Source organism: Lutzomyia longipalpis, chromosome 2, assembly GCF_024334085.1.
Source record: "Lutzomyia longipalpis isolate SR_M1_2022 chromosome 2, ASM2433408v1".
Classification (NCBI taxonomy): domain Eukaryota; kingdom Metazoa; phylum Arthropoda; class Insecta; order Diptera; family Psychodidae; genus Lutzomyia; species Lutzomyia longipalpis.
Window position 1 is genome coordinate 17,137,750 of NC_074708.1, and position 23,376 is coordinate 17,161,125.

General features: G+C 34.9%; 3 protein-coding genes across 5 annotated transcripts; 1 reads left to right on the plus strand and 2 right to left on the minus strand.

The window, feature by feature from the left end:
• Positions 1–2,385: 2,385 nt before the first annotated feature.
• LOC129789236 (lipase 3-like) lies at positions 2,386–3,882 on the minus strand. The gene is made up of 3 exons (XM_055825884.1): positions 3,856–3,882; positions 2,824–3,543; positions 2,386–2,763 (listed from the first exon to the last, which is right to left on the minus strand). Exons 1-3 carry the CDS (start codon positions 3,880–3,882, stop codon positions 2,386–2,388), a joined length of 1,125 nt encoding a protein of 374 aa, XP_055681859.1.
• A 446-nt stretch (positions 3,883–4,328) lies between these two features.
• On the plus strand, positions 4,329–17,579 carry LOC129791031 (tyrosine-protein kinase hopscotch). 3 transcript variants are annotated; one of them, XM_055828932.1, is made up of 9 exons: positions 4,329–4,530; positions 5,041–5,176; positions 7,373–7,915; positions 11,371–12,278; positions 13,299–14,021; positions 14,091–14,991; positions 16,505–16,845; positions 16,910–17,085; positions 17,216–17,579. In XM_055828932.1, the coding sequence occupies exons 3-8, from the start codon at positions 7,688–7,690 to the stop codon at positions 17,055–17,057; spliced, it is 3,249 nt and encodes a 1,082-aa protein (XP_055684907.1). In that variant the 5' UTR covers positions 4,329–4,530; positions 5,041–5,176; positions 7,373–7,687; the 3' UTR covers positions 17,058–17,085; positions 17,216–17,579. The 3 variants fall into 3 exon arrangements, with proteins under 3 accessions (XP_055684907.1, XP_055684906.1, XP_055684905.1); XM_055828931.1 differs by having other exon boundaries at positions 7,361–7,915; positions 16,910–17,579; XM_055828930.1 differs by having other exon boundaries at positions 16,910–17,579.
• Positions 17,161–22,543, minus strand: LOC129791032 (natterin-3-like). The gene is made up of 3 exons (XM_055828933.1): positions 22,270–22,543; positions 21,519–21,973; positions 17,161–17,878 (listed from the first exon to the last, which is right to left on the minus strand). The coding sequence occupies exons 1-3, from the start codon at positions 22,277–22,279 to the stop codon at positions 17,576–17,578; spliced, it is 768 nt and encodes a 255-aa protein (XP_055684908.1). The 5' UTR covers positions 22,280–22,543; the 3' UTR covers positions 17,161–17,575.
• Positions 22,544–23,376: the final 833 nt, after the last annotated feature.

Below are 23,376 nucleotides of genomic sequence, written 5' to 3' on the forward strand. Positions count from 1 at the left end.
TATAATTAAAATAATTTCTTATCTGAATGAAGCCCTAGATGCTGGTTGATTTTGTTGTTAATTGAGGGAGTCAATCTTGGAGCTCTGCGTCTTGAATTCCTTTGTAGCTCTGTAACGTGTTGTTCCGTTGCGATAGCCCAAGATTCGTCTTCTTTGCCTTTAGGTTGATTATGTTGCGCCAATCATCTATTGATCCGGTGGATCCAGAAAGTCCTGCACGTATTGAATTTGTCATCCTTCTTGGATCCTCTGCTCTTCTTGGATCCAGCGCCTTTACCAGTGGATCAACACCTTTCACTTGATTTCTCCTTCAGTTCTTTCACTTCTTAAATTTTAATTATTTTACAGGGTGGCGAAACTCATCACTACTTTTTCTTCATCACTTTTTCAGCATCACTTCACTTTATTTTTATTAATTAATTTATTCTTTTTTAAATAGCTTGGAGGATCAACGAGGGTTTTCCTCGTTGTCCTCCCGGGCGAAAACACCAGTGAAATGCTTTTTTGTTATCAATTTAATAAACATATTCTTTTAATAAAACTTCTTTAATAATCGTTTAATTCTCCTTACAACAATTCTTTTATATATGTTTGGATGGCTCTGGTGGGGCTAATTAACAAGAGGGGATGGCCCCACCAGGCCATCGAAGGGGGGGCACTACAGTATTAGTTAACGTCACATGGGATGTACTCTTCTCACCCATTAATAATAATGAGCGGAAAGAGTATATCCCATGCGACGTTAACCAATACCTGACTGTATACAAAAATTGCAAATCTTGCGTTCTTGTTTCACTTTAGACCATTTAATCACCTCGATGTTCTGAAAGTTTCATTTAATAAATAACAGATCCGATTATGGTGTGTCAGGAGCACCAGTAGCAAGGTATTTAATGTGTAATTATAAATCGGCAGCAGGTTTAATCAATACGTTGACCCCTTTTTTGAATTACAGCCTCACAACATCTCTCTTAAATGAAACTAAATTGAATTTCGCGTGATTAAACAACAACGACAACAAGCTGTTAAACTTCTGTTAATAGTGTTTCATTACAATATCAGTTTGATTAGATTTTACTACCTAACAATAAAATGCTAAATACATCATTAACTGGTGATTAAATCCATGTTGAGCTTGTAAACAAAGGAAAAAGGACATTAAATTCATTTCATTTGGAATAGTTTTATTCATTTTATTTTCCTCCCCCAGACATTCTGCACTAATTTATCCAAAATTATGCGTCTGGTGCAGACACGAAAGAATTCCAAAATGAAAAAATATATATGAGTGGAAAAAAAAGAGTTAGATGGATTTTCACCAACACCCCATTAGGATGTGTTCACACTCTAAGAGATGGGAATAATTGTGATGCTGGTGGGCGGTTGGGGGGAGCAATTAAAACTCTGTGCGAAATGTAATTATGGAGATTGCCATCAAATGGCCAATTGTCGCTTCTTCCACTCATCCGGAGAGCTTCTTTTGCACCGCACCATCATGAATACCAGAAGGAAGAAAATTGTTGCGATAAGTAATGAAATAATTCATTTCTCCTAAGCACACACGCACGACTTCATAATAGACCATACCCTATATTGTTTCCCTATATATTTCAGATAGGTCCACCACCCTCCTCTAATTTCAGTATCCCATTATATCTTCGATAGAGTCTCATATGGGGGTGTGGGGTTGATATTGTTCGCAAACACACTGCAAACTGGGAATGAAGTGTAGGATGTTTGGGCGCTCTCTCAATATATTTAGAGAGATATACCATATGTGGAATGAAGGGGTTGCTCTGGGGCGTTTGGGGCAGAGAAACAACTTATATACATATTGTCTCTAGGAGTGCGTAAAGGCATTTTGTGGCCTTACTCCGGTGCATTAGATAGGGGGTAGTAAGGTCTATGCATGCACAAAGGCAAATAGAAAATGAAAATATTTACTAAGCATATCTTGTAAACGAATCAAATTGAGATATGATCTATCTGTCTATATACATAGAATTAGAGTAAATGAGTAAAGTACTACGAAAGTATAAGGCAGGTAAATTTTTAAATATCCCACAAACCGCCTGATAAAGACCTGCAGAATAGACAAAATTAAATTGTAGAATATTGGATCCTTCAGCCACGAAATCTTCAAAATTTTAGGAATTTGTACTGAAATTTCAGCGATATCAAAGATTTCTTGGTCGCAGAATGACATTGCATACATTTTTGTCTTAAAAAATATATAAATATCATAGATATTTTGTAAGCGAAGTAAACGTAATGAACATAACCTCAAATTTATTTTTTTAGTTTTAAATTGTTAACGTCTTTTTCGTACAATTTAATTAAAATTCCTCCAATCGAAAGGGATTGAAATCAATTTACTCCATTCGTTTAAAATTTATTGAAAAGATCAATCACCATGTCGTAGAGTAAACGCTTTACATCAGCTGCTATAACATAATCAAAGTGGTTAAAATTTTCAAAATTAATTAAATGCTTCAGATGCACATTCGGAAGCATTGAGGTTAGTTTATCTACGTCCGTAACGTTTACAATCCAATCATTGGCTGCGTAATGGATGACTGTTGGTACATGTGCCCTGTAGAGTTTGTAATCCGGAGGATTAAGCTGATGGTACCGTCGAAAGTTCTCAATGGCTCCGAAATCGTACTGCTGGAAACCATCGGAAATAGCCAGTTGGCAGTAATGGAATCCTTGACGGGCAGACGAACCAGCTGGCATATGACCCAAATATTGTGGCAAAATTGTCTGAAAAATAAATTCTATCAACGTTCAAACGAATCAATCTTTAAACTGCTCAAAACTTACTGAATTCATTTGCTTGGGATCGAAACCTACAACAAGGAATAGGCTATTTTTACAAATGTAAGCAACAGGAGATGTTTCACTGCACAGCAACTGCGTAGAAGTTCTGAGCCAATCAGACGAAGGCATAAATTCATAAATTCCAAATGTTGCAAACATCATTTCAACTGCAGGAAGATTCTGGGCGAAGGCTTGAACAATTGGAGACCTAGGATTAGCCATAAAGGCTACTGGAGCAAATGACTGCATCATGATGATCTTACTGTTGTACTCTGGACGCTCCGACAGTAACACCCAGAACGTTGTTGATCCTTGTGAATGACCGCAGTAAAATAAACTGCTCTGACCAGTAACATCCAATATGTAGTCTATTGTGGACGGAAGATCGTAGATACCGATCTCGTGGAAGGAGAATAACCAAAAGTCTCGATTTTCAGGATTAAGTGAAATGTGACTGCGGGAGTATCGATTCCCTCGAGCATTGCTAAGCCAAACGTCGTAGTTTTGATCAGAGAGTAGGTACCCGAGTGCTAGGCCTGGTCCTAGAATCACCCAGTCTGCCGAAGAGCCGAGGAGACCGTGTGTAAGAAGAACAACACGTTTTCCGGGTTTTGGCGGGTAACGATCCCCACCGGAAATACGATGAAGTTCAAGGATGTAGCCATCTTTGGTTGTTACATTGTGCGTCTCTGCGTAATATCGGTATTTGTGGATCAATTCCACCTAAAGAAAATATGACGTTATTTTTTTTTTACTTACTTTGCTAATCAATTTTAGAAAAGGACGCCACCGCCATATTGTTTTCTGGCAAACCTTACAGAATTTAAGTTTTGATTAAAAATTAAGTGTTTAAAATTTAAAATATCATTTTTTCAATAAAACAAAGAGATTTATACTATTTAATTAAAGCGTTTAATGTAAAAAATCATTTTAGTTCAGATAAAATAGAAATTCAAAGAAAATTAACATTTGATACTCAACTGTTGTTAAATACGCATCTTCCTTGATGTCTTCTTGTGATCTCTGTCCTCTTACAATCCATGGTACACCCTTTATCTCCATAATCAGCATAATTAGTAAGATAAATTTCATTTTTCTTATCAGTCTTTTGAAAATACGCGGCACTTGTTGCTCAATATAAAACCTGCCACAGATGGCGCTCTTTGCAATATGAAGTTGAATTTATTTGTTTTGGAAAAAAGGGTTTCTCAACTAAAAAAAAAGTATTCTTGCAAATTGTGTTTTCAATGTTATTATCCTAATTTTTTATTTCACAAATTAGGAAAATTAAAAAAGAATATTTTCCTTATTTTTTTGAACTATTTACAAAGAATCGAAAGAATCTTAAATAAGCATTAACTGTTGTGACTTGTTGTTTTTGATTTTAAATTTTTCGACTTATAAACCTTTTTGGATGTTTCTTAAGGTGAAACACAAGTAAAACAGCATCTATGAAACACGTGTATGTGCATGGAATTGTATTTGTGTGCGTGTATGACGTGTGCCGGTGTGCGTAAAATGTTTCATTCACAAAGTGGTATCATTTCTCTGCATCAAAAAGCCAAACATTAGTGAAAAACTCAGCAAAAATTGCATAAATTGTCATATTGTGTTGATAAAAACATTCCCAATTGTCTATTGGTGCAAAGTGTAGTGGAAAAGCGAAGGAAAATTCCCGAGGGGTGGGTGAAACGGTTGCAGAAAAATAAGGTGAGTTGACAGGAGGCAAAATGGAAGAAGCTGCAACTCTCGTCAACATGAAAATCTCAAATTAATTTTTGTTATTTTATTGAGTTATTTTCTCAAAGATTTCTCGTGATTTTAATCTCGGTGCTTCTAATAAAATAATCTACGCGTTATCTTTCGCATTTTCCCCATTCGGGCTCTTTTATTTTATAAATTTCCTCTTTGTTATGCTTGAGGTGATAAAAAAAGAGCTCCGATAAGAGGGCAAAGGAGGCTGGATGGTTGTTATCAAAGAATAAAAAAAAAATACGAAAGGAGAGTTTATCACAAATAGTGTGGTGTTTGGTAAATAAAAAGAGGGTCGTGTGTGTTGTGCGACGCGTTCCAAGAATCGGAAAGTAAACAACATTTTTCCGTCCCTCCCGAAAATGGAAATAAGAAGCAGACAGCCCGACGATGCGTGCTCGTCGAACCTAAACCGAGTGTCTCAATAAATTAGCATTTTTGATATTAATTCAACTCTTCACTTTCCAGCCACAGCCACACTATCGGATAATCGCCGAAGGAAGCCGATTGATTAGTCCCCGCCACAGCTGAAGCTCCAAGGCAAGGTGGTTCTGCCTTCCCGGCAGTCTTTGGGCGCGTAGACACCACAATAGTGCTTCGCCAGGTAAAGAAGCAACACACTTTAATTATATTTTCTTCACAACGAAAGAACTTCCTTTCGAGTTTTCCTAAAAACTTCAACGTTGCTCTTATCAAAAATAACATTTTAAGCAATTTCTGCAATTTGTCGCGAAGAAAATTTATGCTGAAAAGTTGTGAAAGTTATCAGTTTAGTGTTACATCTTTTGGGGATCACGTGAGTTGATTTAAAATATTCAAAAAAAAAAAAAATATCCAAAATCTCTTGTTTCCTACACAGAGACATTCAAAAATATTGTCACTGCGCAGAGGAAAGAAAATTCAATTTCATTGTCCTGTGTGCTAAATAATTCTATGAATGATTCTGCGCTTAAAACGAAAACGATTTTAGCATGAAGAATAAATTTTCATTTAAGAAATTCGTTTGAATATTTTATCTAAAATAGTTTCAGACAGCTGGATTTCTTAACAGATAATCGAAAAAATGTTATTTTAAGGAATTTATTGCTCTCAAATTAAGTTTTCGAGCTTTGTTCATCAGGAAAAAATTGATAAATTTGCTGGAATATTTTCTTAAACGATCCTAAAAGTTAATAGAAAATAAAAAAAATTGACAAAATTCTTTCCTTTATGAATGAATAAATAAATTTAAAAAAAATGTAGCTTGATGTCGTACACAGAAACAAGACCGGCTAGAGAAATAATTAGGGGCTTTTTGAGTGTACTACCACTTGTGAGCCCTTTTTAGAAAAGATCTTTTTCTTTTGCATTTTTTTTACTCTCTATACTACTTTTATTCATGCTATTTTATATAGGGGAGACCGGTGTATAAAGGTCAATTTGCATAAATCCCATCAATCCCAGGATTCCCCAAGGGCAAGAAAATTTCTTCGATAGGTCATTCTTTTAGGAAATTTCCTGGCTTACAACCGCTTTTGTCTATATCCCCGGGAAATGTGAGTTTTCGAGCTTTGCCTGAATCCTTCCGCTTCTGACTTTTTTTAAACTCGGCGGGTAAATATAGTCACCAGCGGGGTAAATAAAGTCAGTGGAATTTTCCGACATTTCCAATGATTTTCCACGTGAAAGATTGATAGTAGTTGATAGCTAAACTTCTCACCTTTTAATCCGCTACAAGGAATTTCACTTTTTGACTCACTAAAACAGAGAATTTTGCGATTTTCTCAATCACGCCATTTTGCGACAAATGGTTGACAATATTTACCCCAAGAGGCATGTTTTGATTCAAACAATTGTTCTGAAAAATCATTAAAATTTAGTAAAAATACACCTTGGGAGTGAGAAAAATTGTCAGATTGGAAAATTGCTAAAAGAAAAGTATCGGAAAATGAGTTTTTCTCAATACGCAAAAGTTTGGAAAATGGGCCCAAAAGTTTATTTGTTTTTTAACTCCTAATGTACTGATAGGATATCCTCCAAATTACAGTCAATTATAAAAGGTTTGTAGGGCTTCTCATCCTAATTTTTTCCGATTAATAACTTGGGAGAAATTGCCATTTGAAAATCCAAACTGACTTTTTTTACCCCGGTTTCCCTTCCGGTTTCTTATTGAAAAAAAATCCAAAATAAACAATTATATTTGGGAGAAAATTTGCCAGTTTTTGCGATAAAAAGTAAACAGAAAATTTTATTAGATTATCGGATCAGCTTATCAAGAATTTCGCCGAAAAATATTGAATGCTTTTTTTTTTGATAAGCATATGTACATATATCATAAATTTTATTTTTGTCATGCCCTACAAATAAATATTTATGTGAGAAACTGTCAAAGAATTTAGGTAAAATATTATCTATGAGATGTGAAACTTATACTTATCGGGATATTGGGAATAAAGGAGCAAAAATTTAGATTTTCTTATTGTCACATAAAACATTTACTAACCGATAAATATGCTGAGTGCAGAAAACATAACAATTTAAATATTTTTGCAATTATTATTCTGAATGCCTCTGAATTTATGATATAACTCCTTATTATTTAATTCTTTTTAATTAGAAATAATTTATTAGTTTGGGTTATCTCTATAAATATTCCAGTACGTGATAAAAATAAAATTTTCACTTCACACACGACAAATGGCAGAAATGCTTTAAGAATTTTTGAAGAAGTTTCTTTTTTGAGACTAAAAACAACTTTTAATGTAATTAATCACAGGAATTATGTAAACAAAAAGAACTTTTTCTATAGATCTTCTTACAGAGAATTGTCAGCACAAAATGCCAGAAATATCCGTCATTTAGAAAATAAATTCACGAGATATAAATTGTTCTAAATTGAGGATGTTCGCCTCATTTCCAGACAGATTTTAATCAGGCCTCGAAAGCGGCATAAAGTGTCACCTAATGTGCAATAATTACTCCGGCTTGGGTTGTTCCCGCCAAAAATTGTGATCACATCTTGCAAAAATAGTGATAAGAGAGCCGCGAGTGTTTAGCTTGTGTGAGAGAGGTCACGAATGATATCAACGTTGACTCTTCTGCTCTAAATTGAATTGAATTTTAAACAAACAAAAAAATGGCATCGAGTGAGATTTTTCTCTACAACATCAACGAATATGCAACGATTGATCATTGTCCAACAGCTACATGTGAGGCTGTGTGCAATCTTGTCTGCAGGAAGCTGAAAGTTCAGCCAATTGTTGAACTTCTCTTTGGACTCCGGCCCTGTGGATCCCGGAATTTTGTTGCACCCTGTCAGCCTCTTGTGGCAAAGCAGAAATATGAGTTCCGCATAAGGTACAAGGTAAGGAGACTTTTTTATTTTTAATTATTTCAACAAATTGAACCCTAAATATCCTTCCTGATTTTGCACCTTTCATTTTCATCTCAATGAGTAGGTGATAAGCGTTTATTTAGCCTTTTTTATGACTTCCCGGTAGCCCTATATTGTCGGGAAATCTTTGATATTCTAATTAAGTATGTAGTGATTTATGGAAAAAGAATTTTTCAAACAGGTTTTCACATTTTCCCAGTATCTCCGTCATATGTCCCCATTCTCATGTTATTTTGCAAACTAATGCGCTATTTTGCATTTTAATGGAGAAATATGCTTCGATTGCTGACCAAAGCATAAAATTGTTATTATTTTCGATTCAACACACTGATAAAAAAATTCCTAAACACTTCAGGCTCGTCTATTGAAATCAATTTATACTTTATTTACACAGACTGAATTGTTTGTAAAATAAAGGATCCGGGATGAGGAGTATGAACGTTTTTTTTTTGTTATATCACACAGGGGTGAATAGGGTCAATGTATGAGGTAAATACTTATTTACATTTCAGAAGAAATAAAAACATTTAATTTAAATTCTAGAAACGATTTTTGTTATTAATTTTGAAGTACAAAATTGATAAAAGAAAATCGAGACAGAGTCCTTCACAGGCTTCAAATCAAATCTATAAGATTATATCGAAGCTTTTTTAGTAACTTAATAATTTATTCTTAGCCAAAGAATATTTTAATCTTCTGTTGGTTTTTCTCTTTTATTTCCGTTTATGCAACATTTTGAAGATATTTGTTTCCTTCTTCAGGCTTTGAAATTGTTAGAGAAAATAAATTAAATTCTGTATTCTCTTCAAAAATCTCATATTAAAAAACAATGACAATTAATTAGAAGAAAAATAGAAAAGAAACGAATAAAATCGAAATTTAAAATTAAGTCATAAATGCAAATTTCAAATGAATTCTAAAGTCATACTAAAATACTTCATTAGGTTAACAATATATGACTTCAAACAACGTTGTAGTTCGTTATTTATACTTCACGTGATTGTTAATTAATTGATTAGCAATTAAAAAGAGGTAATCTATGGATTTCTACACTCTCAGTGTTTTTTCTTCAGTTGATTAAAATCCATTATCTTAGACAACAATAGAAGTCACTACACTCAATGAAAGATCTCAATTAAAAAAGAGCACGCAATATTTTTTTTTCTTTTAAATATCGACTAAATCAAAGGATAGAACAACGCATATTCCAAACACACACACACACGCTATGAAATAATTAAAGGGTGATAAATTGTCCTTTTTAATTATGGAAAGGGGGAGTTTATAAACTTCATGGTATTATGTAGTGATGTCTTCCTTATGTCTCTCGGCATAACGTTAATATAATGATTGAATTTAAATATTTATACTTATTTGCGGTTTTACTTGGAGTTTGGTTTCAATTTTTCCGCATCGAGAAGACAAGTTGGAATAGATGTTATATAATGCATAAACTTAAACAGTAGGTTTACCTATCGACGCTCCCGATGATTATGAATCATACTTCTATGTTAAAAGTTAGAAATATGGTTCATAATCTACGGGCACGTTGCTTTGTAGGGGAACCTGGGGTAAAATGGTGAGTTTTTTGGATATAACTTTTCCTGAGTTCCATGGAAATATTTGAGTTTTCCTATGACAACTTTGAAGACAAAAAGAAGACAATTTCGTTCTACCTCAACCGGAAAATGCATTTTCAGTCCATTTTCCAAACCCTTGAACTTTCACCATTTTGTCCCAACTCTGGGGTAAAATGGTGAATTGCGGTTTTTTGTTCCCTAATCTTAATTTAATGAAATTATTTTAGCAAGCCACTGTAATATCTGTTGAGAATGAGAGATTTGTGTACCAATTAAAACTTTTTTTTTTAATAAAAAATACAAGAAATAAAAAAAAAGTTAAATTTGAGAAATTGCCTTTTTTATTTTTTTAGTTCATAAAAATACTAAAAATAGGTAATAGTGAGTGATTAAACATTCTAAATTGTATGTAATAGTTATACTGACTAAGAAATATATATATTTTTTAAAAACACCAAATGCACCTTTTTGCCCCAAGCGGTAAATTTCACTATCAATGTTCTACGGGAACACTCGGATTTTTTTTGTTGGAAAATTCAGATTAGATTCGTGTTTAGCAATAGTTACTCTATCTAAAAATGCATTTGGATCAAAAAAGAAAATTACAGAGAATTTCGCCAGAACTGAATTTGTAGTTGAGAGGTCAGATTAACTTTGAGGTTCGAAAACTTTGTTTTTCAAATTAAAGCCAAAATATTGGATTAATTATTATGAAATTATTATGAGATTTTATTTTTTTTTTCACATTCACGATTTTACCCTAGTTACCCCTATATCTACCCTTATATAAAATTCTTTTGAACTGTTTGTAAACTATTTATTATTTTAGTGTAGGATGTTAATAGTTTTCAAATAGGGACATCCTCTATATTTTCTACAAAATTAAATTATTATTAAAGATAATTTGCTTGTTATGTCAAATTGAAAGTATGCGGGGAAGGTAAAATTGAGCCGTAACGTACTTTAATCATTCACACAATGGAATTTTGTTTCTAATTGAATTTACTTTTTGAACCCTCCCTTGTATGAATTTATTATTTTTTTAATGAATAAGGGATGCGTTCTGTTTCAAGTGAGAGCTCTGTTATTTTGTACAATTTAAAATTTTTTAATGAATAAGGGATGCGTTCTGTTTCAAGTGAGAGCTCTGTTATTTTGCACAATTTAAAAAATTAAATTACTCTATTATATTACTTTTGAAACCTCTAATCAGTTTCTTTAAATAATTAATTTAGTATAATGCTTCCTTAATAATTTATTGATAGGTACAGAAAAAAAAATTCCTGACACGCGCATAATTTTTGTGTGTTGTTTACCAATAGATCAGCACAGCAACATGGAGCAATGAAAAGTTGTGATGAACCGAATTTGTGTGTTGATTCAAGTGTATTGTAAAGTGTTGAACAGAAAGATATAGTAACACCTTCTAAAATTTAATAAATTTGATACTTTAACCTTTAATACGCGCCAGAGATTAAGCAATAACACCGTCATAATTGGATTTACCTCATTATGCAAATTAAAATCTATTGATCCAAAATATCGTCACAGATTAAATATTATTGAGACCAATAAACTTGAGGAATGACACGTTAAGAAAGAAATTCAAGAGAAATCATTCGTTCATAGAGATTTTTCTTCCCATTTGTAGAGTTTTTTAGGTGGTGCTCTAGGGATAATTAAATTCTTTCCTGCTGTTGATTTTCTTTTGGAATTGCTTCTTTTTGCACAATCTCCTCCTAAATTACTTCCTTCATCTGTAAATATACCATTTTGCCAAGAAAATAAAAAGGAGAACAAGGAAAATTTAATATTTTATAACTTTGTAACATTTTCATTTATTAGCTACCTGATGTGACAAAGTTGAAGGACTTGGACAAGGAGTTGTTCAAGTATTATTTTAGTCAAGTTAAACATGACTTGTTGGAGAATAAAATCCCCCATTTGCAATATGAGGAGCATTCGAGAAAAATCATGGGGTTGGTGCTTACGGATATGTACCTCGAAATGGTGCAGAATAAAGTGTCACCGCAAGAATTGATGGGACGTTACAAGAGGTACGTTCCGAAGGTGATAATGAAGAAGTACACGATGTTGTTTGTGAAGCGTGCCATTAAGAAGGAATTGGATATGATTGAGAAATTCGATCATGATCCCTTCTACATTATTCAGTCGTACATTTCGGAGATCTCAAATATTGCACCTGAGTACCTAACGGAGGAATATTCAGCCAGTACACCCTATCTCAGGGAGAGAGATCAAACGCCCAAGAGGAATTCGTGTCCAGTTACGCTGCGTATATCGCCGTATCATGCGGATCAGCCGGGACTTAGAGTGCACTATGCATACAAGAATATGTGGCACAATATAACAATTGAGAATATGAGTGGTATTGAAATGCACAACCTTGAAGTGAGGATTATTACGCAAAATGAACGAGAGAAATTTGTTCTGACCTTCAAGGATCGCGATAGTATGGAATCTTTTGTTAGTTGCCTATCCGGCTACTATCGGCTCATGGTCAAATGGTCAGTTAATCTCTGTGCAGGCTATCCATCGCCGTCTCTTCAGGAGTTGGAAAAGATGCGCTGCCACGGGCCAATTGGCAAGGAATTTGCCTACAAGAAAATCCAATTGAACAGCAATGAGAGTGGATCCTTCCTTGTGCGTACATCAGAAGAGCAGTACGATGTCTATTTCATTGACATTGCTTTCCAAAAGGACGACTTTAGGACCTTTACTGTTACATATAGGTGAGTTTTCTTTTAGTATTTTCTCATTGAGATTTTTTTTAAGAAAAGAGTTTCAAAGAATTAGATGTTGGAACCGGTTGATCTTTTCGGTTAGATCGTATAACCGATTACTTAAACGGTTTTAATCATTTAACTGATTCATCAATTTTGATAACTAATTTGGATAATTGACGGATAAATGAAAACCTAAATTGAATCTATTTACCGATCCAACTCTTTCGTTTATCCGTGATCTAAAACTAATCGGATAACTTAACGTCTAACCGAACAAAGAACTTTGATCGTGATCAACGAACTAATTGAATAGTTATCCATTTAACAAATCAACTTTTGTTTAACCTTCATTGAATAATTTTTTGAATAGTTAATTGTTTTTTTTTAACCATGATCGATTATTTAATCTAATTTATTTGAACCAACCACAGTTGATTCTAAAATCGATTATCAGATATTCGAATAGAAACAGTCCTAAGTTTAACCCTTAAGGAGCGTAAGAAATCCAGCGGGTGGAATGATGTGAAAATAATTTTTAGGGGTTTCTTTGAGGTCAAATAAGTAATTTTTGACGAAAATGTCTACGCGTGAGCTTTTTTTGAATCTTGCTCACCAAATGTTCTGTGCTTTGAGTCCTTTTAAAATTTGTCTGAAAATGGACCTTATTTAGCGACCTTTGAAATTTCAGTACAAATTTCAAAGATTTTAAGGGTTTCTCGGTCGCAGAATTAGGCCCAATGTCAGAATTAAGTAATCTGGAAAGCTTCTAGATTACAGTCCATCATATTTTATTTCATAATACCCAAAAGCTAAAAAGATAGTTCGTTAGTTTGAGAATAAAACTAGCGAAAATGGCAATTCTTTCCGTGAAATTGACTGGTTAAGCAAAAAAAATAATGCAATTTTAATCATAAAACGCCCTCACGTTGCTAATTCCGATTGTCCCCTAGTACTTATTCAAAAGATGAATCTCCGACAAAATGCCTTCAAAAGTCAGGCTGAAGATTTTAATTTTCCTTTCCACAGGGATGGAAAATTTTATCTACTTAATGCAAATGGTGAGACAGCATTTGCAAATCTCTTGGATGCTGCTAAAAGCATAAATGTACCTTCGGAAAAGCACGTACGACTTACACTGTCGGAATACGATAAATCCTCGAAACTCCTGCTCTGTCGCTGTTCACCTGAACGTGCTGATTTGACGCTTGTGAAGGAAGTGGCGGAAATGCGTCAGGGTAAGGCACTCCTGATAAATGCTCAGCGTGAATTGCAATTGGATGAGAGTACGGAGGTTGATCGTGAAGGGGGTGTCCTATCGCGAATGCATGGATATTTCATTGTGAATGAAAAGAGCAAAGTTAAGGTTTCCCTGAATATACTGAAGCCGAGTAAGAGGGACTTCAATTTGGAGGCATTCATGCATATGGCGGATAAGTGGAGTAGCTTAAATTCACCGGATCTCATGAAGATGTATGGCTTTACGCTGTACCAACCCATTGCAATGGTGATGGAGTCTACGGGCATGGGGCCACTGAATAAGTACCTAAGTCGCGTAACTGTTACTGTTTCTGCCCTGCTGGACATTGTGTACTCCTTATTGAAGGCAATTGTGTACCTGCAAGATCACAATATGGTCCACAACAACATTCGCTGTGCTTCGTTGTTTGTTATGAGTAATAGTCATACGGATGGTGATATCTACGTTAGACTTGGGGATCCGGGCTTTCAGGCGTCGCTCTCGTGTCACGAGTAAGGAGAACTTTTGCTATCATTTGTTGATATTTTTCTAAATTTCTTTAATTTGTATCCTTTTTGTAGCATTCCGTGGATACCTCAGGAGTACCACAAAGGACTCGATTTGTCACGGTATGACCTACAGACGGATATTTGGGCATGTGCAACAACAATGTGGGAGATTTTCTCACGTGGCGCCTCACCACTTTCCTACATTTCATGCTTCAAGAATGATCAACCACCGAGGCTGCCAAAGCCCAAACTCTGCCCTGATCAGCTGTACGACGAAATAATGTGTCAGGGATGGGTTGAGAGGGAGTTACGCTTCAAGCCTCAGTCTGTTCTCATTAAATTGCACTGTATCAAGCAAAAGTCCAACATAGTCTACACAGATGTTGAAACAGTCTCAACAACGGAATCTCAAGCGAGTGGTATTAGTGCTGAAACGGAGGAGGTTAGTCTGCATCAGAATGGTGATCATTCAATACCCAGTTCAGGGGGTAGTGATCTATCTATTAATTCCGATCGGCACAATGGGCTTGTTAAGACTCCGAATGGCCTCCATCCCACCCATTGGTTGGGTCGCAGTGATGATGGTTTCTTTCCGAAAAATATTTTCAAGGAAAAGGACTATGAAATTTTGTATCAGGGACAAATTGGATGTGGAAACTATGGGAATGTTTTCCGCGGGGAGGTACACGAGATCAATGATTCAACGCACAGATTAAAGGTGGCCATAAAGGTGCTCAATATACCGCAAAATGCAAGCGGGATGGTTGATTTTGAGAATGAATGCAAAATAATGAAGAAACTCAATCATCCGAATATTGTGCAAATATTTGACTGTAGAACGGAAAATCCGAATAATGTGGAAATCGTAATGGAATATGTGGAAAAAAGTTCACTTGATAATTATCTCAAAATGAAGGAAATCGCCAAAGTCAAGACAGCTGAATTGCTGAGATTTGCCAAAGATATTGCCAGTGTAAGTAGCTCTTTATTTTCTTTTAATTTTAAATGATTTAACGTTTTCCATTTGATAGTTAAGGTGAAATGTTCTTTAAAAAACTTTGGTTAAAATGACTAAAGTTATTATTAAAACGGCATTTAACTTCTTATTTTAACTGATTTTTACGAGCTAAATTGACAAAAATTGTTCAATGAAAGGATAAAAATGCATATTTTATTTAAATAATTAAAAACAACATAAGTTAAAGAGTTAAAATAACAGAATGAAACAATTAATAAAGCAGAAGTTATTCAGTCAAGTAAAGGCGCTTTGCGCTTGAGGATAATTTTATAAGAAAAGTTCTCCAAGCTATGCAAATTCACAAAAAAAGCACAGCTCAATTGTGCATTTTATAAAACGTGTTGTCCATCCGCTTCGAATACCTAAAATGCTTCGAAGCTTCGAATATTTCAAAATTCAAAAAGCTTCGAAGCTTCGAATATCTAAAAATTACTCGAAGCTTCGAATCTTATTCGATTATTCGAATAATCGAAACATTTTAAAAACGAAGCAGTTCTTTTGCAGTGCTTCGATTTTTCCTAAACATATGAAAGCTTCGAAAAGTTCGATTTTTCGGAGCCCTAGTCAACAGATACTATAGCAGATTGAAACAGTCGATTTAACAGAATTTTAACAGTCAAAATAACAGAAGCTAGTGTCAAGAAAAATCGCCGAATTATATTGTTAAAAAATAATACTTGGAAGATATGAACAGAATGATTTAGGCAAATTCTTTCATCACTTGAATTGGTCAAAAAGGTACAAGTACTTCAGTGAAATTGAGAAAATGATTCAGTTAAATCACATGGCGCGAAGTGTTTTCAACATTTGAATTAGTCAAAATATTCTTTCACTAAATAGAATTGTCAAATATCTTCGCGCTATTAAATTAGTCAAAATGATCAGTTTTGACAGAAGTATAATACAGTACATTGATGGAAGATTTTGACAATTATTTCTGTTAAAATAACAAATGTTAAGAACAGAAAGAGATAAAAATGTCTATTTTTAAGTTTATGAATTCCACCATTTAATTTCGTCAAAGCGACCGAAATGCTTTGGTAAAATTGATTTAATAATTCAGTAAAATGACATTACAAGACCGTTTCAACCATTTGAATTGATCGATATGACTGAAATACTTAATTGAAATTGACTAAATAATTCTGTTAAATCACCAAGCCGTCGTTTTGACCAATTGAATTGGTCAAAACGACTGATTAACTTCAGTGAAATTGACTAAATAATTCAGTTAGAACGTATTGCGTGAGTACTTTAAGAATTTGAATTGGTCAAAATCGATAAAAAAATAGTTAAATATCTTTGACCAAATTAATTAGTCAAAATACTCTCGCTGAATAAAATGGTCAAAATAACCAGATTTTTGACCAAACTAAATTGGTGGAAGATCGTGATCGAAATTTTCAGTTAAAAAAGCTGAAGTATTTTTAACAGTGAATGAATAAGAATTGGTTTTTTCTTAATTAAGGGAATGGAGTACCTGCAGCTCCAGAAGATAGTCCATCGAGATTTGGCGGCTCGAAATGTTCTAGTCGATAGGAATGAGAGACTGAAAATATCCGACTTTGGTCTGGCGAGATTCGTCAACATCGACGGATACTACACGTGTCGTGATCTCGACAAGAAGGTCCCAATTACATGGTATGCCCCCGAAACTCTCTCGCAGATGATCTACACCGTCCATTCGGACGTCTGGTCGTACGGAGTGACGCTCTATGAGATCTTCTCGGGCGGCATGGATCCGTGTCTGCTGAAGGGTGAACAACTCAGTGCAGATTCTCTTCTCAAACTTCTCAATGATGGCGTAAGGTGAGACTTTCGCATAAATTCGTCATTCAACAAGAACTTTCAAACATTTTTTTGTGGTTTCCAGACTCCAACGGCCTCCGTATTGCCCGAGAAATATTTATGAGAAATTAATGTTGCCATGTTGGGCACAAAGGAAGACTCTACGGCCAACATTCACAACAATTCTCGATACAATTGATAAGCTTACGCCGGAGTATGGGGAAGAAGTTTAAAAATTGAATATTTTCTTAAGTTTTCATTGTAAGTGAAAAGCATATTTGCAGCAAAGAATCGAGCTTGAGAAGATTTCCCGAAAAGAAAAAAAGACTCGATATATAGAATATTATTCCAGTTGTATATCTTTTGTAAAGAATTCTTTTTGTTTTTTCAGTTCTCATTGAAAAGTCTTCTTTTTTCCACAACTTTTTTACAATATATATTTTGTATATATTTTTTTCGAAAAAAAAAAGAAATTGTGTTTACAAAATTTGCAAAGAAAAATCGATTTCAAGGATTTTTTCAATGTAAAGAACCACCAAAAGGGAGATTCTAGTGAAAAAATCCAATAAAACAGAGGAATCGGTCAATTTTGTGGAGAAAAAAAATGTTTAAACAAAAAGATGGACAATTTAAAATGTTTTTTTCCTGAGAAAGAGAGAAAAAAATAGAAAATAAGAGAAGGGCAAAAGCCCTGACAGAGAAGTTTGTAACATCTGTGGGATGATTCTATTAAAAAGTACATCTAAAAGTGTTAATTGTCGGGCACGTAGACTTCGTAGGCTTTGTAGCCGATTTCTTTTCCCGCGTATGGAATGTAGCAGAGCTTGTGCGATGGATGGACTTTGCCGATGGTTTGGGAGCCACGATGATTCGCACGACCAACGTAGAGGGTCTCACCCTTTTCGGACGTGCCACCCTGGAGGGCGCGTGGGGTGAGGTTACCACGCGAGGCGGGAATCCACTTGCCAGGGCAGTTGCAGAGGACCTCGTAGTGCTTAACAGCGTGCTCACGTCCACCCCAGGCCACGTAGCAGCATCGATGCGATGGGACCAGCTGTAAGTAGGATTAAAATTTTACACAAGCGCATAAATTTAGTGACATTATTACATTTTTTCTCTCTTTCTCTTTTCCCACGAAATTGAAATCATTGACTCAATTGCGTAGAATTATTCAGTGCGGGAGCTTTGGAGGGGAAAAAGTGCCAAAAAAATCTCAAAGCTCTTATCTATAAGAGATTTTTAATCAACTCATTGCCACTTGAAGCTCAAATAAATCGATTAATATATGACTAATAAATTGGCTTTATCCGGAATATTCTTACGCGAATAGTTTAAATAAATATGTTGCCCATTTTGTCAATAACAATAATGTAGTTTATGTTGGGAAAGAGAAAGAAAAAAAAACTCCTCTTTCATTGAATTCTATGTGACTTTAGTTGAAATTCATTTGTGTTTAATTAGCATCGATTTGAGTAAATTAATTGAAACTTTTTTCACGATTCAAGCGGCCAAATTTTTGTGTCTTACTCAAGGGGTGTTTATCTGGCGAATATTTTGGTTTTTAGGCAAATCATCCGAATGAAAACCAACGTTGACAGAAATACCTCCAATTATGAATGCCTGAGGAATGAGAAATAAAGCTCCGAAACGTAGCAAAGGTAATAAACGAGGAATTTTAACAAAAAAAGGTCAGATCCGCGTTTGCCTCCCACAACATAGAAAATTTGACCTAATCTTCAAAAAAAAAAAAAACAAAAATTGAACAACTCAAAACCGAAAAATAAAGCCAAAAACGTATTTAGGACTTTTTGGTTTGAATTTAGTATTTGTTGAGACCTTAATATACATATGTAAGTATATATTTTTTTAAGTTTCGTTCCTCAATCTATGTAGTTTTGGGACTAATAACCAAAAATTTATCGGCATGAATTGTTTTTTTGATACTCTTGTTAGCTTTTAAAAACAGGACAAATCGTTAAAAAATTAAAATATGAAATTTTATTTTGTTTCTTATGTTTTAGTTTTATTTTGTTCTTTGCTACGTTTTTTTATATCGTTGTTAATTTTTCAGTGTGCTTCATGCACATTATATTTCTCAGTAAATTCTAGAAGCTGGTCGGGCGGGGGTTTTAACCTAGGGGACATCAATTTTATATACTTAATTCACTTTTAGGAGCCATATTTGATTTCTTTTGCTTCTACTCGCTCTATTTTTCTCTCTCATATGTTTTCAACCCCAGCTTCGTTCTTCTCTACGTCTCAGGCTTTTCCTATAACGTTAATTCTTACTTTAGTTTATCTTACATTGCTTTTACTTACTAATTTGTTCTACCTTATGCTTTTTCTTATGCTTTTTCACAAATTCACTCTTAACGCTTCTTCTTAAACTCCTCAAGACCTTATGGCTCCTTATTCTTCTTCTTATTCTCTTTTACATCTAATCTGTTACATCATTCTTCTTCTTCTTATAATATGTGAACTTAAAATCTTATACTTTGAACTTAAGTGATGTCCCCTAAAATCTACCAATCGTATTATTCTGATTTTCTTTGTTTTTATTTCGATCGCGTTACTTACATGCGGACAGAGCAGCTTGGACAGCCCTCGTGACTGCCTCTTTGGTTGGTTTTGCAAAATTGTTTGATTGCCCCAATGAATCAATAATGGCTTTCTCCAGAACGGTTCCTTCGAATTTGACAGTGTTCCTGTCACCATAGTAAGTTACAGGTCGACTAAATGAGCTTGTTAAAGCTGCGGTAACGTATGCACGTACGTTGTCGTGTGCAGTAGTTCGTGTCAAATAATTAAAGTACTCTACCACATTGTTATAGTTTTCATCAGTTGCATTGATTTCATTGAAGCTTTCAAAAGCTTCTTTGCTTCCAAGAGGGAAGAGCCTTGGTGCTTCTATTGTAGAACTAAAATTTTTTTGGCGACATAAGATCTGATTCATTTTGTTTTGTGTCCTCTGCATTTCAAACCAACAACGGGCATTTGGTCTTGGTTTGTCCTCCTATCACCACTGATATTTGATATAGATCGCCTCGATCGCCTCGAACTTGTACTGGACCTACTTGTTACACTAGGTGTGCGTGTTACGCTTGATGCAGAAGTTGACTTTTCACTTGGGCTCTTTGGAGCTGATTGCTGAATCTCTGCAAGGCTCCGATTCACTCGTTACGAATCGAGACGGTTTGGCGATAGCCCTCTAAGGGCGTTCGTAACGATTGCCACTCATGATCTTGTGCATTAATGTTATCAGTCAATAAGTGTGGAACCTTTTTGTGGATCTATATCTCTTAGTCTTTCAACAAATCTTATGTCGTGACTTTTTTTTTACTGTACACTGATATGTCAAACTCTTTGACTTCACAAATAAGAATGTATCCTTAAATAAAAACTCGCAGCTACATTAGGTATTTTGTAGTATAAATAAGTTAAAAATTGAGTCAACAAAGACAAAAACTGAGTCATGATAAGATATTTGAGTCACAAATAGTCTCTTCTGGCGTCACAATTGGATAGAGCCTTTAGCCATTTAACCTTCCTTTGTATTATGAGGAGTAGGTGACCGACCTCAGAACTATATTTCCATTAATTGTGGCTTAGTTCTTAGAGGTATAAAACCAAGCTTTTGGAAATAAATTCCTTGCTTATCTGAGAAGATTGTGTAATTTCAAGTCAATCCGACAACCAGAAAAAAAGTTATTAAAAACAAGAATTCAAAAATTGGTGTAACGGCCAAATGTATTCTTTTTTTTCTTCTCTTTGACACTCTTTGTCCCTTTCTTGACCTTTCTAACCTCAAAAAACTCATTGAAAAATTCATCAAAATATCCATTTCAAAATTATTTTTGTGTTATAAAATGGACAAAAGACTTCTTAGAGAATACCAAGGAGTCTATTAAAGCTTATTTGATCGAGAGTTTGGTTTTTTGCGTGAAAAATTCTATGGGGTCGGTCACCCACTCTATAGTAATGCACGTAAGTGTTTTGGTTACGGAGGGTTAATGAAAAAAGGCTTTTTTTTTATTTATTCTCTAAAAGAAAAATTCAATTTGATTTAAGTTTTTTTATACTTGAATTACCATTTTTTGGCTTAGATTTATATTTGATTTTCCTTGGCGAATTATCCGAATATTAGTGAATAATCCGAATAATTTTGTCCAGATAAACTCCCCTTGGTCTTACATCAAACATAAAGTCCTTTTAGTTGTGAGTCTATTGTTTTTTTTAACTCTCTAAATCAATTGTAGAGAAAAGAAAACGTATTTTGATAAACTTTTGATAACATATAGCTGACTAATTTCTCCACAATGAAATGAAAACAATTAAAAGCCTCATGATTTGATAAACAAATCATTAAATCAAAATCTAGCACAATACAAGGCCTATGAGTCACATAAATCCACTGAATAATGAGGGTTGGTAGTCAAATAAACTGATAAGATAGTCTAGACATGATTTGTGAAGTTGTATTTTCTCTAAATTATAAAATAATTTGTCGGTTAATTAGCAATCTGAAGAAATATGCTAAAAATCAAAGGAAAGCTAGTTTAACCCTTAGACGCATTGGGTATCAAATGATAAATCGCGTGAGTTAGAGAGAGAGGAATATATGTACGTAAAATGAGCTTGAGAGGGGTAATGGAAGAAAATTCTTAAAAGGAATAATTATTGTGAAGCCCTCATACCTTTCCAGGGATCAATGCCCCAGAGTGTCGTGCACGAGCAATGTAGAGCTTTTCTCCACCAACTTCGTGGCCACCAATCACGGCACCAGGTGGTACTTGACCCTCACTGGCAGGCAGCCAGAGAGTGTTGCTGCTGCTGCCATGACTACTCGGAACTGTGTGAATCTGCGTTCCGATATTTTGTCCCAAATTCAGAGGATTCGGTATTTGTTGCGTGGGAAGAAAGGATGGTGTTGCGTTGATTGTGGTGGACGTGCCGTGGATTTGTGTTGGATTCTGCGGTGGCACATACGCGGGCAGATTGTTGGGAATTTGAGGGTAGAGGGAGTTGTACGATGGTGGTGGCTGACTCGTGGGGTCAGCATTGACATTGGCGGCAACAGCCTGATGGGGCGGACAAGTGGGTGTGGGTTGAATCGGTCGTTCGGCGCCATCCGCCTTGACGTTCCAGCCAACTATGGAAAAATTCGGAGAAACATTTCACTGCAGTGGGTATGTTTTTTTTTTTTAGGTTTTTTTGTGTGTAATGAATTAAACATAAATTGATTGAACTCTGTGTCCGTGATTGCGACAACAGTTTCCCGCGCGCGAGAATTAATTAATGATAAACCCCCCGAAAAAATGGCACAACGGAAATTGTTAATTTTTCGTGGAAAAAAAGCAAAAATTTCATCAGATTGGCAATATATTTCACAAGAAAAGTACTTTTTACTCATGAGGAAGTATGTGGAGAATGCAATAAACTACTCACTATTCGACATTTTAATTCACAAGAATTTATTATTAAGCATGCGCACACAGAAAAAACGTATTTTTCAATGCCAAATCTCCTGATGTTTTTTTTTTTTCAATAGAAATATTTCTTGGGGACTTTTATAAGTGGCTCACAGCTGAGAGATTCACGAACGTGCGATGTGTCCATGGACTATTCGCACAGTTTCAACACTGACACAATACTGCCGATGATTTCTTTTGCGTGTGCCGTACCGCGTCCAGCATGTGGCGCAATTCCAACATCGGCATCCCCACTAAAAGTTTATTTCGTCATATCATACATTGACTACATACAACGACGAATATGCTTTCAATACAACTTCTCACACTTCTTTCAAAGCTAAATGGGAGCTTTTGGGCGACTCCACTAGCAATGTAGAGGCACTTGCGGCGCGATTTTGGCCGCCAGAGGCTTCCAATTCACACGAAATGGGTGCTACAAGGCGTAGTAGCGATTTATGTAGGGGAGGACGGGGTAATTTGGCCACTTTGGGGGTTTTTGGAATATATCAAGCAAGTATGGTAGTATGAAGAAAACCAAATAGCCCTATTTTGTAGGAAATTTTCCGGCCTACAACTTCCCCATATAACACTTTTCTCTATCTCGATGAGAAATGGGTGAATTTTCCATTCTCTTGGACCCTTAGCTTAGTGTCCAAATTACCCCGAGCACGGGTAATTTGGACACTTTGGCGCACAAATTATTAAACATGAAAATTTTTGGACAATAAAAAAAATTTATTTTTTCGATTATTTTTTTGGAAGATAGGATATTTATCTAAGATTCATTTCCAGTAATTTGCCAGATAAAAATATTTAACAGAGCCTCAAACTTTAACATTTTCTGAACCATAAACGGACAAAGTCTAAAAAAGGCCATTTTTCAAATTATCGTAAATTTCTTTTTTTAGTTAAAAATTTTTATCCTACTTTGCTTATAATCTGTAAGAAAACATTAAAAGGCACAACCACAATAAATATCTTAATTGTGCGTCGGAAAATGTGCCGGGAAAACTCAAGTGGCCAAATTACCCCACTCCAATTTTCCGGATAAAACCATTTCCACAGGAAAATCTGTTTGCGA